The 16,910-nt window shown below is 39.1% G+C and overlaps 1 protein-coding gene across 20 annotated transcripts in view; it reads left to right on the top strand.

Moving 5' to 3' along the window:
* Nucleotides 1-16,910, top strand: part of TENM2 (teneurin transmembrane protein 2) — a 668,147-nt gene that overhangs the window by 433,509 nt on the left and 217,728 nt on the right. For 18 of the 20 annotated variants that reach the window (XM_063349519.1, XM_063349517.1, XM_063349514.1 and 15 more), the window contains one exon: nt 2,578-2,787. The exons of the other annotated variants lie outside the window; for them this stretch is intronic. In XM_063349519.1, coding sequence (XP_063205589.1) covers nt 2,578-2,787 — 210 coding nt within the window. The remainder of the gene's footprint in view (nt 1-2,577; nt 2,788-16,910) is intronic. 20 annotated transcript variants of the gene reach the window in all.

Raw genomic sequence — 16,910 nt, 5'->3', positions numbered from 1 at the left:
GAATGCCCCAACCACAAGAAAAGTTTTAATCAAATTTGGCAGCTTGTTAGGAAATCTAACCACAGGACAGATTGACAATAGGTTCTATGGCTCACAGACATCTATGTTTTTCAATTACTACGTGCTTATGGACAAATCTTCCTCAGGAGCCAGCTTCCCACCAAAATAATGCAACTTTTTAACACCCTGATACCTTCTGTTTCCTCGAAGCTACAAACAGAGCTGTAGTAATTAGGTATTTGACTTTGTCTTCAGGGATTTCGTGAAGGTAACAATGCGATTAGCTTTCCTGGCAAAAAGAATTCTTGTGTTTTTCATTTGTCTCAATGTTTTCTGCAAAAATGTACCTAAATTTCTCTGAAATACCGTATGCAGTTTACACAGATGGAAAAATCATTTTCCCTTCATCTCATAACCTCACACGTCCAAAATTTGTATAATACAGTAATATATTTCCATATGATACTTGAAATGCAGATTTTGAGTTTATAAAGCGTCTTCTTTTAACTTCATAATGTTGAAGCAGAGCCAGAATATGTGAAAATTAAATGCACACATGGGCACAGTGTCACACTCCTGCCTGAGGTGTGTCAAACCTCAGCCTCTGTGCTTGTTTCCAACACATTGCAAAGAAATAATTAGAAACTGGTTTTGCTCAGTCACTTCCCTTTGAATGTTTAGGGTATTCACTGCAGTATTTCATAAGAATAGCATAATCAGGAATAATAACAGTAATTATTCCTGTCATCAATATTAGAATTATTTCCTTGTAAATGCAAGTCCACAATGAAAATATTCAATGCATATTGAATTTTCTGTAGCATAAAAGACGGTAGATGGGGGTTACTATGGAGGAGTTTAAACCCATTTCTGTCATATGATAACTTGGTCGTTTAGTCTTATCGTCAATTTATCCAGTGCTAAAAAGATAATAAAAAATAAGCATCAGAGTGACTTGCCTATCTCCAGGTATTTATTTTATTTCAGACTTTTTGAAGGCAAGAAACTAGTTCATGCTAATTACTGGTACCATGCAGTGAAAGGGGTTTTTTAGTACCTACGGGTACCTTTGTTTGACTGCTGCTCCCCAAATGTAATTTACATGGGATGGCCAGAGTTTTTCTTCATTTTCTTGGTTCTCTTTTTTCTTTCCTGCCGTGGAATTTGATGGGTGGCTCTAGAAGATTACCTAATTGTATAAACCTTAGTGTAATTCATGTAAATTGAGGGACTCTTGATTCTAAAAATGAAGATGTTTCTCAAAAATGAGAAAGCCAGTGAGTATTTGCTCTGCTCCTGTTTCTTTAGGAATGATGGAAATAAGAGTGCACCATTTTATGTAGTTTTGCTCCGTTTTACCATTTGTAGATAGCTTGCAGCAGATCTCTCTTTGCCTCGCAGACTTTGGCAGTAGCGCAGAGGTCATATTTTCCTGTGTATAAATTATTCATGAACAGTTTCTCCAACACACTAGATAAACTTGCAGAAGCCAGAATGCATGTTTCTCTTTTTCCTCTCATCCCTGTAACTGGTCATATTCTAATAGGCAATACAAAAAAAAACCCACCACCCCAAAACCTGTCTTCGTCGGTGTGCATTTGATGGAGTGGATTGATCACAAGTTATAAAAGTTCACAGAAGTGACGAATAAATAAGTATGAATGGTTTTATTGTTGATTTGGTACCACCAGTTTAGTGACCAAAAATATGTTGTTGCAGTGGGCTGAGGTATATTGCACACTTTAAGGATCTGGTTTTGGAGTTGAAATTAATCTGTCTGGTGAGCTAGGCAGGAAATTCCGCCCCTACAGCACCAGTGCAGAAAGAAATGAGAGTGAAAGGACAGGAAAGCTTAGTTTCCAGCCCATATTCCAGCCTTGCCCAGCTCTACAAGTGGAATAATTCGCTCTCAGTGGGTTTTGGAAAGATGTACAACCATGCAGGAAGACCCTTAGCTTGGAGGTAGCCTTCATGTGGTTCTCGTTACATGCTTCTAGTTAATGCCTGTACTGGAGCAATTTCCCTGCTAAAGACAAAAAGAAAATAAGTATCAGAACACCACCATTATTTTAAGAGATGGTTACAGATATGTGTTGTGATTCCAGGAATCAACTCATTATAGCCTTCTTTCTCATTGGTCTAATTTAGCAAAAAAAAAACCCTATTTGTGTGAAAATTCTCCTGGTAAAATACATAGCTGATGCACGAGCAATTTGGCAGCACCTGAGCGTGGGGCTGGGGGCCGGTGAGTGTTCGGCTGCGAGGTGTCAGTGCCCCACAGAGTGGAGCCCTCCGCAGCCCATGCTCGCAGGTCCTCCCCTCCGCCAGCCGCGGCTCACCCGAGGAGATACAACCTGGTGCTGCGGAGAGGTTTGTGCAGTGAGCTCACAGCATTGGCTGCTCGCGATGCCTTGAATGTGATACAAGGGGAGAAGTTTGTACCAGTGGAGAGATTTTATGGCTCTGCGCAGGAGCAATCCTATGTAATGATAGACGGTTACACTGCAATTACTTGGCTGTTTGGTTTTTTTTCATTACATTCATTGCTGATCTTTGATCCCTGTTCCTCTTTCCCAGGTCGTCCCATTCCACCTACATCCTCGTCTAGCCTTCTCCCATCTGCTCAGCTGCCCAGTTCTCATAATCCTCCACCAGTTAGCTGCCAGATGCCATTGCTAGACAGCAATACGTCCCATCAAATCATGGACACCAATCCTGATGAGGAGTTCTCTCCCAATTCATATCTGCTAAGAGCGTGTTCAGGGCCACAGCAGGCTTCCAGCAGTGGTAAGAAAATTGCAAACATACGGAGTTTGTTTGTGACATGTTTGTGCCGGTTTTATGCGTTTTTTTACGAATGTGTTCTTGCATCACCACAAAATTGAGAACATATATGGAAATGAGGCAAACAAAATTCTTACTGCTTTATTTCAGGAAAAATTTTTTGGAAACACCATACATGATATATGGTTTTCCTTCATTTTACTATAGAGAGCTTTTCAGTTGTAGGATTGTTATAAGTAGCATAAAACAATCTTATCGAATTCTTGTCATCAGAAGGATTCATTTTTTTGGGTGGGTTTCCTGCTCCTTAGTGCACCTTGTAAGAGAGAGGTGTATGCACAGTGGTTCTCTGTTCTGCGTAGGTGGTGAGGTTCTGTGTCTAAAAATGTGTGTTGCTTCTGCCATTCGATGTCTCTGCTTGTTTCAAAATCTGTCTGATTCTATACTCCCAATGTCACATTTAACTAAGATACTGCTATTTTTCAGCAAATTAATTCTTGTCTTTCAGGCCACTGTTTTAAAACATTTGCAGCTCTGCTGTCAGTCATATAATTTGTAGTGCTTAGGGTTTTCTTTCTTTTCCTTTTATTTTTTTTTGTTATTAACAGATGCTGACTTTTCATTTTGACAGCCAAAATTGAGAAATGACGAGGCCATCCCTTTTTAGAAATACAGGCAAAACAAAAGAAGGCTATTATAGCTCCTTATTTTTGCCTTTTATTTTTTTTTAACACAGATATCTGCTGTGCAGTTCCTGTCTATTTAACTGAACGCTGTAAGTTTATATCTTATATGCAGTTTCTGATCTGGCCAAGGTCGCTCTTTCCTGTAACAACACAGAACTGAACAGTACCGGAGACACCGTGGTGGGGAACTGTTGGCCTTTGCGGGTGCATTCAGGACGCTTGAACCATGCCCTTAGGCAGCGGCTGGTGGTGCGTGGTGGGAGGATGAGACAATGAGCAAAAGTTGAAACATAAGATTCAGAGTCAACGTAAGGTAAAAGTTTTTTTCCCTAAGCGTTGGATTGGAAGAGGTTGCCCAGAGACCCTGTGCTGTCTCTGTCCTTGGAGGTTTTCGAGAACAAGTTGGTTAAAATCCTGAGCTACTTGGTGTGACCTCAGAGCTGCCCTTGCTTGGCAGGAGGCTGGACTAGGGACCTCCTGGGGCTCCTTCCATCCTGAATTATCCTTTAACCCTATGATCCAGTTGCTATCTTAGATACGTTAAAATATAATTACACAAAGAAATAATAATCAGAGATTGAGTATACTTCCTTGTTACTTAAGGTTTGAAGGTGGAAAATATGATACCAGTTTTGAGGTTGTTTTTTTTTTAAGAGGTTCGGGGGATATGGGGATCTGTTTCTTTATATCTTTATTCTTTATATTCTTTATTCACTCTGCATTTTAACATTTTTTCCCCAAAACATTCAGTTTCCTTCTTTAATAAACAGTCATATAATATGTAATGACTTTTAATTTTCAGAGTATAAGAAATAGCTGGGGTTTTCTTGGTTGTTTTTTTGTTTTTAAGCATAGACACATGCATAATTGTTTGATCAGCACTGAGAGTGTTGTATAGCGTGTGCTCTCCTCGACTTAGTACGTCCTCTGGAAGCTAATAAGCATTTTCTAGCAATCTCATTTTTTCTGTAGTTCTCATAATGTTTCCTGTAGAGAGTTTATAAGAAAATACCACAGATAGTGACATATACCTTAAACTGGAAGAGCTCACCTTTTCTTGTGGCTCGTCCTTATTCTTGAAAGATTTTCAGAGTAGCTTTTACCGTCTACATGATATGGAAAGGCAGATGATGCTTTTTTTAAAATAATTTTTAAAATCTATTTTAGTTCCTATGGAAGCTTAGCAACATAGATCCAGACATTTGGGAGAAAGTAAATAAATTTAAATATTTTGTTTAAATTTGGGTTTGGGTTAAACAGTAAGGTTTGAAGATATTTATATTTAAGGCTTAGATTGCAGATTATCTTTGATCATTAATAAATATTTGCTAGCGCTTTCTAGGTTCTTCTTTAAACATTTCTATCAGAGCCTTCGAAGTGCACGCTGAAGATGAAGCCGAAGTCTCGTACTGATTACATTATATGATAAGTGTCCTCTTGTTTCTCTGATTGTACACTTATGCTTGCTTCAACCTCTACAATTACAGGATAGCTCCTCAACAAGTTTAAGATGAGCCTTCTCGGATATAAGGTGATAGTCATCCACATGTACTGCCCTGTGCCCTTCACAATAGCCATTCTTGGCTATCTGGAAAACTCATTTGCCTAAAAAAATTACCTAATCAAATCTTCCATCAAATGAGCAATCTATTGTTGATATTATGAAGGCCTTTAATCTACAATAAATCTTTGTTAGAACTCATCAGAGCTTCCAGTTTGAGAGAAATGTGATTATAGCACTCTTAAAATGACATTACATCATTGGGGTGATTGGTTTATCATTTGGAGAAGCGACATCAATCATAACTAGCATAACCACATCGTAAATGAATTCAACCTTTCTACTGCAGAACAATGACACAATAATTGCTCAAAATCAGACTTAAAATGAAATCAGAAAATGCACTTTCTAAAATATGATGTTAACCTAATGGAATATATTATTAAAAATCATGTTTGAGGAAATTCTATGTAATTAAAAATATGTGAAAATGTATTCCTTTTTTCTCTCATTAGAACCTGATTTCAGTTGCAGAATCATTTTCTATGCAACAGATATTATGCTGTTTTTAATTGAACTCCCATCACTTACATTCCTCTGCTTGTATTTCTTAATATAATATGCAGCACAATTATATGTGATGAAGGACAAGAGGTTTTTGAAATCTGGTGCACCTGCTGATAGTATTTTGAAAAACACAAATATTATAGAAGGAAATGAGACCTTTTATCTGTGAAAAGTTAGCGGATCTTTTTTTTTTTCCCTTTTAAAAGAAGGTCAGTTCCTGTCACACCATTTGCGAGGATGGTTTCTTACAGATAAGAGTAGGAACAGGCTTATTTCTTCTTCCTGTGTATATTGTATGTATTTTCTTTCTGGTAATATAAGGTGACTCATCTTTTTGGAATGCCATTTTAATGGCTTCAATCATGATATAATGTAACAGGCTGTATTTCAATCTTACATAGAAAAAAAAGGTAAGGGTTTTTGTTTCCAGCAGCTTTGCCTTTACTTTTTTATATAGGATTTATTCCTATTAAACCAAATTTTGGAATTCCAACAGAAAAACTGTTTGTTTGTCTGTTTGTTTTTCAACTTGAGTAAAACATCTAGGATATACCTTCTTTGGTAACTATAGCTTTTGATATTGTGGTTCCATAATTGAATACATACATAATTTTCGACCATTCTAACAACGAGAAAGTAGATGCAAAATGATTTTCAGAATATTTTGATTTTGGGAAAACTCTAAACTGTTCATTAGATATTGTCACGATTCCCGAGAAGTTACTGAAGTTTAACTGGAAAGGGGATCGTGCAGTTTTTCAGTATGTCATGGTTTAACCCCGGCTGGCAGCCAGGACCATGCAGCCGCTTGCTCAGTTCTCCCCCTCCTCCCCAGAAGCGGGGGGAGAAGAGGTAGAAAGAGGGGAAAGGGAAAAAAAAAATCCTATGGGTTGAGAGATAGAGATTTTAATAGAACAATAATGGAAAATAACAACAATAATAATAATAACAGTAAAAGAATATAAAAAAAAAATAATGATACAACACAAGTGGCTCTCACCAGCTGGTGATTTGGTTGCCCAGCCTGTCCCAAGCAGTGACGGGGGATTCCTGCCCCCTGGTCCAACCCCCATTTATATACTGAGCATGACATCTATGGTATGGAATATTCCCTTGGCCAGCTTGTCCTGCCTGTGCTCCCTCTCAGCTTCGATGGGAAGCTGAAAAAGTCCTTGACGATAAAAACATCACCTGGCAACAACTAGAACAATATGCGTTATCAATGTTCTTGTCATACCAAATCTGAAACACGGCAGCCACCAGAAGGAAAGTTAACTCTGTCCCCACTGAAAGGACACAGTGTTATCATGTCTTTTTGGCTCAGAGGCAATAACACAAAGCAGTTGGCGCAGCATAACAATATTTGCCCACAGAGTAGGTTGGACGCTGCTTAGAAGACAGGGTTTGCTTTGATCTTTTTCGCAAGCAATTATTGGCAGCGAGGAGAAAGGAAAGGAGAAATAGGTTGATTTGAGTAAAATAATTGTTGTTGCTTGGTGTTGCCTGTGAGTTAGAGTTGAAATGAAGAATAAGACTTTTTTTATGCTTATGACCCTAGTTTGTGTTAATTTACTATGTATAATACCAATATTCATTATATCCAGTATAAATATCTAAAAGGATCTCCTGCATTCAGCAGATACTACCTGTCTATAGGATTTTGTAATTACTAACGTTCAATTACCACCACCTCCTTGCAGCTTAATCCAGAATGTAAAAACCTTTTTTTTTTTTTTTTTTTTTTTTTTTTCTTGTGACGGAAGCCAGAACTTTCATTAATGCACTGTAGCTGGAGGTCTTATCTGAGATCCTCTTCTGGGAGTGCTTGGAAGTGTATGGTTTATAACCCTCTTCAATCTGGCATCAAATAAACAGGTATTTCCAGTTTCTAATGTATAATGCAAACCCATACAGAAGATAGTCATCTTTAAGAAATAAATGAATCCTATAGAAAAATAATTACATCTCCTTCAGATGATGAAGTATCAGCCCCTACTGAATGGAGGAAGTAGATTCGGTATCTGCCAACTTGTATGATAGAAAATGCAGCAGCAACAACAAAAATCTAGAATCCATGGCGCTTTTTTTTTCTTCCCCTCATAGAGGATTGACTTTGGCTTACTTAAGAGACTAAATAAAAGCGTTTAGATATCTCAGTAGGTAGCACCTTCATGTTATTGCCAGAAAGACATGGCTTTAAACTGTAGATAAGAAACCTAGGCATGCACAGCTGTCCCAGCATGATATCCAGTTGCCGAGTTGCCACAGGAACTGTTACACAATTAACCAGGCTCAATAGAGAGCATTAAACATTCTGATAGGAATCTCATGGTGCGCAACAAAGAGAAGGGCCAAGTCCAGCACCTGGGGAGGACCCTGTACCAGTACGTGCTGGGGCTGACCAGCTGGGAAGGAGCTATGCAGAAGTGCACCTGGGGATCTTGGGGGAGAAGAGTCTGACCATGAGCCAGCGATGTGCCCTGGGTTGCATTAGGCAAGCACTGCCGTCAGGGTCCAGGGAGGTGATGCTTCTCCTCTGCTCAGCACTGGTGAGATACGTTTGGAGTGCTAGGTTCAGTGATGGGCTCCCCAGCACAAGAGACATGGACTTACTGGAGCATGTCCAGTGAAGGGCCACAAAGGGAATCAAGGGACTGGAGCATCTAACACATCGGGAGAGGATGAGAGAGCTGGGACTGTTCAGCTTGGGGGGTAGCTTAGCCCAAAGGGGAAGAGTAATGACAAGGGAGACAGGCTCTTCTCAGTGACGTCCACTGACGGAACAGGAGGCAATGGGCTTAAGTTGAAATATAGGAAATTCATTTTAAATATAAAAAGAAACTTTTTTTACTGTGAAGGATATCAGGCATTGGAACAGTTTTCCCAGAGAGGCTGTAAAGTCTGCATCCTTGGAAATACTCAAAACCATCCACTGGAACGCCTTCAGCAGTTAGTACCTTCTAGAGATGCGGAAGACCTACAAGTTCTTTATGGACTCGCCAGGACTTTGTGAGTAGGTTTGTGGAAGCTCCTTGGGCAGCCCCCACAGAACATACAGATCACTCCATTCCACGCTCTGCACTCTTAGTGGTTTTGACATTTCCCAGTAGTGACTATTAGAAGGGTGAGATTTAATTCTGCTCAGATTCAAAGCAAATTTATTGTGGTGAGTTGAAGTCCTTGAGTACTCTTTCTCAATCCACTCAGTTAGGATGCCATCAAACTTGTCTTGCTCATACACTGTCATTGTAGGTAGTCGAGGTCTTGCCCACACACTTACACAAAGAATAAGATGCTTGATCAATATTTATTTTCCAATTTGCAGAAAGATTTTTATTTTTTTTTCATTTGGAAGTCCTCTTTCTTAACTGTTCCGTTAGAATTGAAATCTTCCTCTCCTTGTCAGTGTTGCAGTTGGGCGTGGGGAGAAGGGGTGGTGTTTTACTTTGGTGTTTGTTCTGTGTTTGTTTACTTTTGGTTTTGCTTATTTTGGTCTCTGTGCAGGACTTCTGAGCTCACTTAGGGAGGAGCAGTAATCAGAAAGAAAAGCTTTGGCCTTCTCCACCTTCACTTTTCTCTCCTAGGTGCTGTCTGCGTTCGTTCAGATTTCAACAGCATCCCTTTCTGAAACCTCTTTCAGAATACTTCATTTTAGACTTTGCTAATGTATGCTTAGATCAGCGGCAGTAAAAATCAGTTAAGGTTCCAGGGCTGTTTTTTCTAAATTATGCTCTTATCTGCCTCCGAAAGGCAGCCCTGTGTTACATCTGTATACACAATTACGTTGAGAAACAGCGCTTCCTATTCAATATATTCACAGGGAAATACTATAAGCGAATTTTTTTTTTTCTGGTGACATTTTACAACAATGCAAAAAAAAAAAGAGTTGCAGATTGATCGTTATAATTTCTATTTCCAAATTTAGGGGAAATTATGTATGTTTGTTTCTGGATCCACTGCTGTTATTGAGGAATTTCAGTGCTATAGGCTTTTTTCTACCTTGGCACCCAGGGCTGTAAGCGCTGCTCCAGAAGTAGAAGAAAGCAACGCTAATTTAAGAATCCTATCCTTAATGCTTAATGTACCTGAAGAGCATAAAACACCCTATATTTCTCAGGGACTGCGTTGCAGCAGAGGACAATGTCCATTCAAGTTTCCTCTATTACAGAAGATTAGATTGAATAGAAACAAAACCCGTTGGTTTCGAGTCTTTATGGTACGAAGACTGGCTCCTAGCTTTCGGGTTTTAAGCAATAGTCTCTTTCTATGCATATTATTTTGAACATTTGTATGTATTTAGTAGCAAGGTCTTTAAATAGATATTTTTTTCCCCCAATTTGTTTTTAATATTTAAATTCTCTAAATCCTTAATGGCCAGTCACATTCTAATTCTGTTGCTTCTCTCGAGCACTAGGTCTAATTTTAGAGCTTTGGACTGGAATTAGAAATGGGGGGGAACAGCATGAACCGTGTTTTCCCATTGAAACTGAAGGGTGTACTTTTTGTTAAGTATTATCTCCATGTTGCTGCAACTATTACTGATATTATTGCTGCTGCTAATCTGTGTAGCATATGTTGACAATGCCAGCAGATGTCTGAATTTCAGCCAGAAGACGTGATTCTAGATGGTAAGATATTGCAGAAACATTGTATTTATTAATTTATGAATTCATTATCGTAACAGAATGTTCTATGGTAATGAAAATGATAATGCATTACAAAAAGCTACAGAATTGAGAACGCATTCTAATTCTGTTGTTTCTGTATTTTTCTTAAGCTCACCATGGTTTTGGGAGCTGCAGAGCTTTTTCTTAGCAACTTTTACATTATTTTAGTTCAAGGCTTGTAAATGTGTTGAACTGGCAGCCTCCGTAGTAACAAAAGCAGCCCAGCAAAGCAGCTGTGGTACCAACTTCCCAAGGTTCCATTTCTCCAGCATATTGCTCTGCAATTTTCTGGTATCTACCGTGGGGGCTGGGAAACAACTTGATTACTATTGCTGGTCAGGCCTTGTTTTTTCTCGTTACCAATCCTTATTTTGTCTCCTAGCAGCTGGTTTGAGATCACCAATAAATGTCATGCATTTGAAATGTAAAGGCTAGATATTATTGCTCTCTGCTGTTGTGCCAGGAAAATGGGTGCCTAGACTTCGTAGATTGCTTGAAAACTGAAAGGCATTGGGGATGTTGCAATAATAAGCAGAGTAACTCTTTTTCATGTCTTTTTTTCTTTCGTACGCTGAGTCTGGACACTGTGTGGTTTTCCTTTGTGTGTAGAAAAGCCTAACATTTTCCTTGCTCATGCTCTCTGCTCTAAGTTGTGCTGTATGGAAAGGATTTCTCATGTTTTCTGATAATTTTGTTGGTTGATAGAGAGTTTTGAATCTTCCCAACTACACCTCCTTTTTCGCTGGCAATGACACAGTCCTGACAACTTCCGTCATGGGTTCTGCAGCTGTTTACGTGGAAATAGGAAATATAACATTTAGAAAACATTTCATGCTCTTAACCTGCCACCAACACAATTTGGTAGCTGATTCAAAGTGAAGAGTCAAACACGTGTAAGCCACATGCACTTCACAGATTATAAAATCAAGAACCTGAAATTTAGGATACAATTTTTTCAGAATTCTTTGCAAGATCCGTACACAGGAAGTTCCTGTGGTTTGGTTTCTGTTTGTTTGGCTGGTTTTGTAATAATAAAAAAATGAATAACTTCATTCTTTCTTCCTATAAATCCAAATAAGTGCTGTTAGAAACACTTGAAGGCAAGGAGACGCTTTTAATCTGATTCAGTATCTTCTCTTATGGATTTCCTGGTTTTGATAAGACAAAGCCATCCACTTCTGCTTTATTTAAATGATAAATTATTAATTTATCTAGTGCTTAATTATTATTCCTTGTTATGGAAATACTTCAATAGATTTAAAGTTATATAATACCTATTTCTAATGTGCTTATAAATATTGGCATCTTACCACGCAAATCTGTAGATATATTTCATTTATTGGTCATAGTAACATCTCTAGAAACTGAGTTTATCTTCATATAAAGCATGATTCAGTCAATAGAAATTAGGACTTTTTTCCTTTGGAAGATGTTCAATCTTATTCTAAAAACTACAGGAGATGAAGAACTCATGACATCGCTGGAGAAACTGCTCAATGGGTGTTAATTATTCTCATTATTAATATTTTTTTTCCCCCATTCATGCCTGACTCTTTGCTTGACAGTTCTCCCGTGCAAGTCTTTAATATCTCTTCAGCATAAGCAGAAAGATATCTGAATTCCATCATTTTATTCTGAATATTTTCCCCTTTCTATTTACCTGCAATGGCCCCGTTGCCCTCTGGGCGTTTGTGGACTAGAAGGGTTTGTACATAGAGCTTTATTGGCAAAACCCTCCCCTGAAAACACAGCTCGCCCAAGCAAAGTATGCTCTCCTCTTGCTTCCTAGTCCAATTCCTCCAATGGATTAAGCTGTATTGTAAAGAGGACTTCTTTGCTTGCATCACTGTATCTTCTGCTGGCTTTTGCTGATGTATGCTTTTGTAGACCAGGATTTTGTCTTTCTTTTTTCCATTTTCAACTTTAGCAGCAACCTTTTGCAGCCACTGTTACAGTGGAAATGTAATAAAAGTATGTTGTTTCTCCACTAAACAGCTGCTTTAATTTGATGCAGATTTACAGATGTTTCCTTTAGAGAGAGTGTGATGGAGGTGGGCGCCATGGGGTTCATGTTGGGAGGGCAGGTAAATGCTCAGAGCCTTTGATCATGTGGGATGCGTTCAGAACTGGGTATGGCGTTTTGGCTTGGTGATGGTCGGTGGTGATGCGCTTTACTTGCATCGTGGCAGTATCTGTCCTGGTACTGCCTGTGGATAGCTGGCCTATGCCACTCTAAAGAGTCAGGAGCTGAAGGAGTTTGAGTGAAAATCTTGAACTGACCAGTTCGTTTGTTTGTAATTCCTATGTTGTTTGTAATACTTACATACTAAAACTGGAGATGAGGCATTATTTTTATCGCATAAGCTAATCAACGAAACAATATTGCCTTCTTTATTACATTGCAAATATATGTAATTTATTTTGCTGCCAGATTCTTACACAGAAAAGCTAAGGACTTTGAATTTTTGTAAAACTTAATTGCTGGCCTGAGTAAATGCTTGCTTTTTCAGATACCTTGACATCAAGGCATAGAGGGAATCCTGTTCCATTTTGTCAGCTTCCCAGATGTTTCCACAGCTCAGTCTGTGGCATTCACATGTGAATGAAATTGCATCTCTCGCTCTGTTCGATTTGTTTGGATTCTGTGTTTTCTTCTCTTCTGTAGCGATGCTGCACTTGCTCCCAGTTCCCTAGGTTGCTTTTATGGCAGTGACCTTTTCCATCTAGGCAGGGTGCTATTTGTCATTCCGCTCTCCTTCAGTCCCTGTCTCACCCCACCAAGGCATTGCCTTACGTGTCGCTCCTTTACAATAGTTCCTTTCTATTTAATGCATTTGTGTTGGATATCATAGGGCTGTAACAGTGTGATTTTCAGTAATTGAGCTTCTTTCTCCTTTCATTCAGGTCAGGTCTCATGATTTGTGAAATAAATCAACGCATACATACAAGCAGAAACATAGCGGCATCTTTATGGTTGTAGTGATACCTGGTACTTACCTTGCATATCTGGGATGTGAAAAAAAAACTAGTAAAGTAAAAGGAAAGAGAATCGGCAACTTAATATAGAAGTTGTATTGTTTTGAGAAGGCTCCTTGTCCTTGATGCTCTGTTAGTTTAGGAGCAATAACTAGAACACCGTAGAAAATTATGTGGACCTTTTATAAATGGTAAAAAGCAATGTGTGGGTATTGAAGCCTATATATACCAAACCCCTAATAGCTGGGGTGTCTGTCTTTGCTGCTAGATCTTTCAAAATCTGCCAAAGAGGGACTTGGCTTACTGTGAACTACCATGCCCCAAAACTTCCATTCGTAACAACAACAGGAAAGTTCAGTATTGCCTCAGTACTCTGTAAGAAAAAGATTTGCGACCTGGTTATTTTGAAACGTCCTTCTTGGTCTTGAATCTCCAAACTTGGGGGACAGTTAATATATCATAAAATGGGAAGTCACAACTGCTAGTTCACATGATTTGGGGAGAACTCAGAAATCGGGACTTTAATATTGCACAGTGGATTAATTAAATGTGTAATGTATGGGCCATGGAAATTATTTTGGGTTTTACAAATCCCTTTTTGCATACCAAACACCACGCTAACTTCTCAGATAATACACACTGTAATGAAGTGTGAAATGTTCTGCCTAACAAAACACAGTGTTGGAGCATGTTTGTTAATATTTGTTCCCACAAACAGGTGCATAATTGGTTCACGTGACACAAACCTGTCAATTATAGGGACTAGCAAACATAAAAGATGTAAAATCTTCGTAAGTTTGTGAGCTCCAGGTTTCTGAAAACACAATTTGCAAAGTCAAGAGGAGGGAGTTGGGGAGTTAGAGCTCAAGTGGTAAATGGTGGCTTTCAATTATTCTGTCAAGTGATGAGAACGAGGATTGGGACTGGGATGGTTTGGGGGTGCATATAAATCCTTAGTGACCCTGCAAGACAGTTTTCATCAGCTCCTGGCACCTTCATTTCCAGTATAGCTGAAAACTTGCTACAAAAGCAGAAGGGAGTAATGTGGAAGCAAAACGATGAGAAAAAAAAAAAGGCAATTGGTAAGGCTTATGTGGAATGAAAGAAGAAATTTGGACTTTTTCAATTTGCAAATGTAGTTAGGAAGAGCAATATGAATTCCTTCAATCTAGAGCAAAATGTGGGTTTAGTTTTTTTCCATTTTTCTGTTGCTTTTTGTTTAACTTTCTTTTGGTGTGGGTTAAAATAAAAACAAGAGAAGCAAAACCTCAAAATGAAAGGTGAAAATATTTGCTTAAAAATCTTCCAAATGAAATGGTTCAGCATTTTAAAAATGAAATAATTATTGTTTTAATTAGGTGTTTCTACATTTTTCAAATCTCTTCTCCTTCCTCCCCTATCTTTTTCAGCTCAAAATGTAGCAAAATGTAATTAGGTATTCATGAATAGTTTGTCTCCTTGTGGTCTGGAGCGGGCACAGGGCAGAAACCAGTTAGAAAACAGCTATTTATTCTAAAGTCCATTAATTTAGTGGATGTGGTAAGGCCAGTCAGTGATACTTGTGATGCGTGCTCTGTGCAGCTGGAGAAGAGGGCTCAGGGAAAACCAGCCTGCCTTGAAGAAAATGAGGAATTTCCAAGACTTTGAGTTTCCAATTTGAGGCTGTGACTTGAAAGTGTGATGTGGTTATGGAGGCCGATTTGTACGAACAGATGGAGAATTGGTGTTTCTGGTAATGCAGAAAGGCTGGTGAGGGACTGTACTTATAAAACTAATCTGAGAAAAAGACTCAAGAGACTGGCTGGAAACCAGACTTCTAAAAGCATACTGTCAGCAACTAAAGCCCAATCCATCTACACAGGTAGCACAGCTGTTTCCTTCAAATCATTTACAGAAAAAAATTCTACGGTACAAATCACTAGAAAACATCATCCAGAAGTATATAGTAGCCCACAAAACTTATCTCCTCGCTTGTATTTCCAATCACACACCAGTTCTTCTAAATATCTTTCTTTTTCTTTCTTTTCTTTTTTATTGTTGACAGCTGGAAAGATTCCACAGTCTTCATTCTTCAATTCCTCTGAGATCATGCCAGGAACGCAAGTGCATTAGAGAGTCTTGTTTCATTTTCTTTTTTTGGAACAATTTCCATTAATATCCTGCTGTCAGAAAGCAACTGGTACTGTTTCACAGCTCTTTATCTTGGCAGTTTGATTCTGGGGAGCTACAGCGATTGCTCATTGGGACCCGGAGCCCCAACAGTGTAGCTAAGTCTTCTGGGTAACAGGGAAGTTAAACTGTTCGGTCAAGTTCAGTTCAGATGATAGCAACTTCTTAATATTTAACATTTAAATTTCTTTGTGGAAATTAGTACTGGTGGATCCTGCTGGACCAGCAGCCTTTGCATTCAGTGGTTTCTTCATAGGATAGTATAGGTGGGTTCATAGAATGGTGTTTTCTTTATAGGACAGGTAGATTCAATTCAAATTTTCAAATTCCTAAGGAGTCTGCAGGCCCAAATTCAGTTTCTGCATAGCTGGTTTGATGTTTGTTCTCTCTAGATGGTTGGGCTTTGTTTGGTTTGCGGGGGGAGAGCGCGATGCATGTGGTCTTGGTTAGGGTTTTCATTGGGTTTTGGTTTTTTTTAGCCGTCTTTCTGGGAATCGTAATTTTGAACTGTTTTTTAATAACCAATCTGTTAGGTTCATTTGACAAAAAAATACATTGCAGTTGGTTCTTTTCAGGAATTAATGCTCTAGCATGCTGACTTATATTAAAAGGATCTGTGGCTCCTTTTAATAGGTTTCAGTCTGTACAAAAATTCTGCAGTTTAATTATTTCTAGTTCCCAGAAAATCCTCTCAGGTAATTTTATGAGAAAGCATCTAAAAAGTTTGAGAAAACTGTAGTGAAATGACATAATTCAGATTTTGGTTTAAGCATAGTGTTATCAAAGAACAGAAAAATATTAATGAAATAAATAAACAGAAAAGAAAAAGAAAGCATTCCTGTCGGTAGATTTTCTACACCCTGCTGTGTATCCCAGCACCAAAACTCTGTGTCTCCCACCGTTAGCCTTCAGTCTGAGCAACCGTTGGACTTCTGTTCCTTTTTTCAGATAAAAGTTTCTCACTGCAAAGCAAAGAGGGAGCAAGTGTCATAGACGAGAAGCAGGTAGTACTTCCCAAAGTGACCCAACCATGAGACCAGGATTCTTGGCTCGACGGGCTACTGTGTTCCTATAGAAATTGCCACGTTATGTATGAAAGTACATACATATCTTCATAAGATTTGATGCTTTCTGTACTTCTGATTTGCATTATGAAATCTGCTGAAGATATGAGACATTGTTAATTTAATAGTATAACAAAAATATGAGGACAGGCTGAGAGAGTTGGGGTTGTTCAGCCTGGAGAAGAGAAGGCTCCAGGGAGACCTTAGAGCAGCCTTACAGTACCTAAAGGGGCTCCAGGAGAGCTGGGGAGGGACTCTGGATCAGGGAGGGAAGCGACAGGACGAGGGGGAAATTTTTCACTCTGAGGGTGGTGAGCCCCTGGCTCAGGTTGCCCAGAGAAGCTGTGGCTGCCCCATCCCTGGAGGGGTTCAAGGCCAGGTTGGCCGGGGCTTGGAGCAACCTGGGCTGGTGGGAGGTGTCCCTGCCCAGGGCAGGGGGTGGCACTGGCTGGGCTTTAAGGTCCCTTCCAACCCAAACCATTCTATGAATATGTGA

Source organism: Chroicocephalus ridibundus, chromosome 11 (assembly GCF_963924245.1).
Source record: "Chroicocephalus ridibundus chromosome 11, bChrRid1.1, whole genome shotgun sequence".
In the NCBI taxonomy this organism is placed as follows: Eukaryota; Metazoa; Chordata; class Aves; order Charadriiformes; family Laridae; genus Chroicocephalus; species Chroicocephalus ridibundus.
This window is presented reverse-complemented; position numbering and strand designations above follow the sequence as displayed.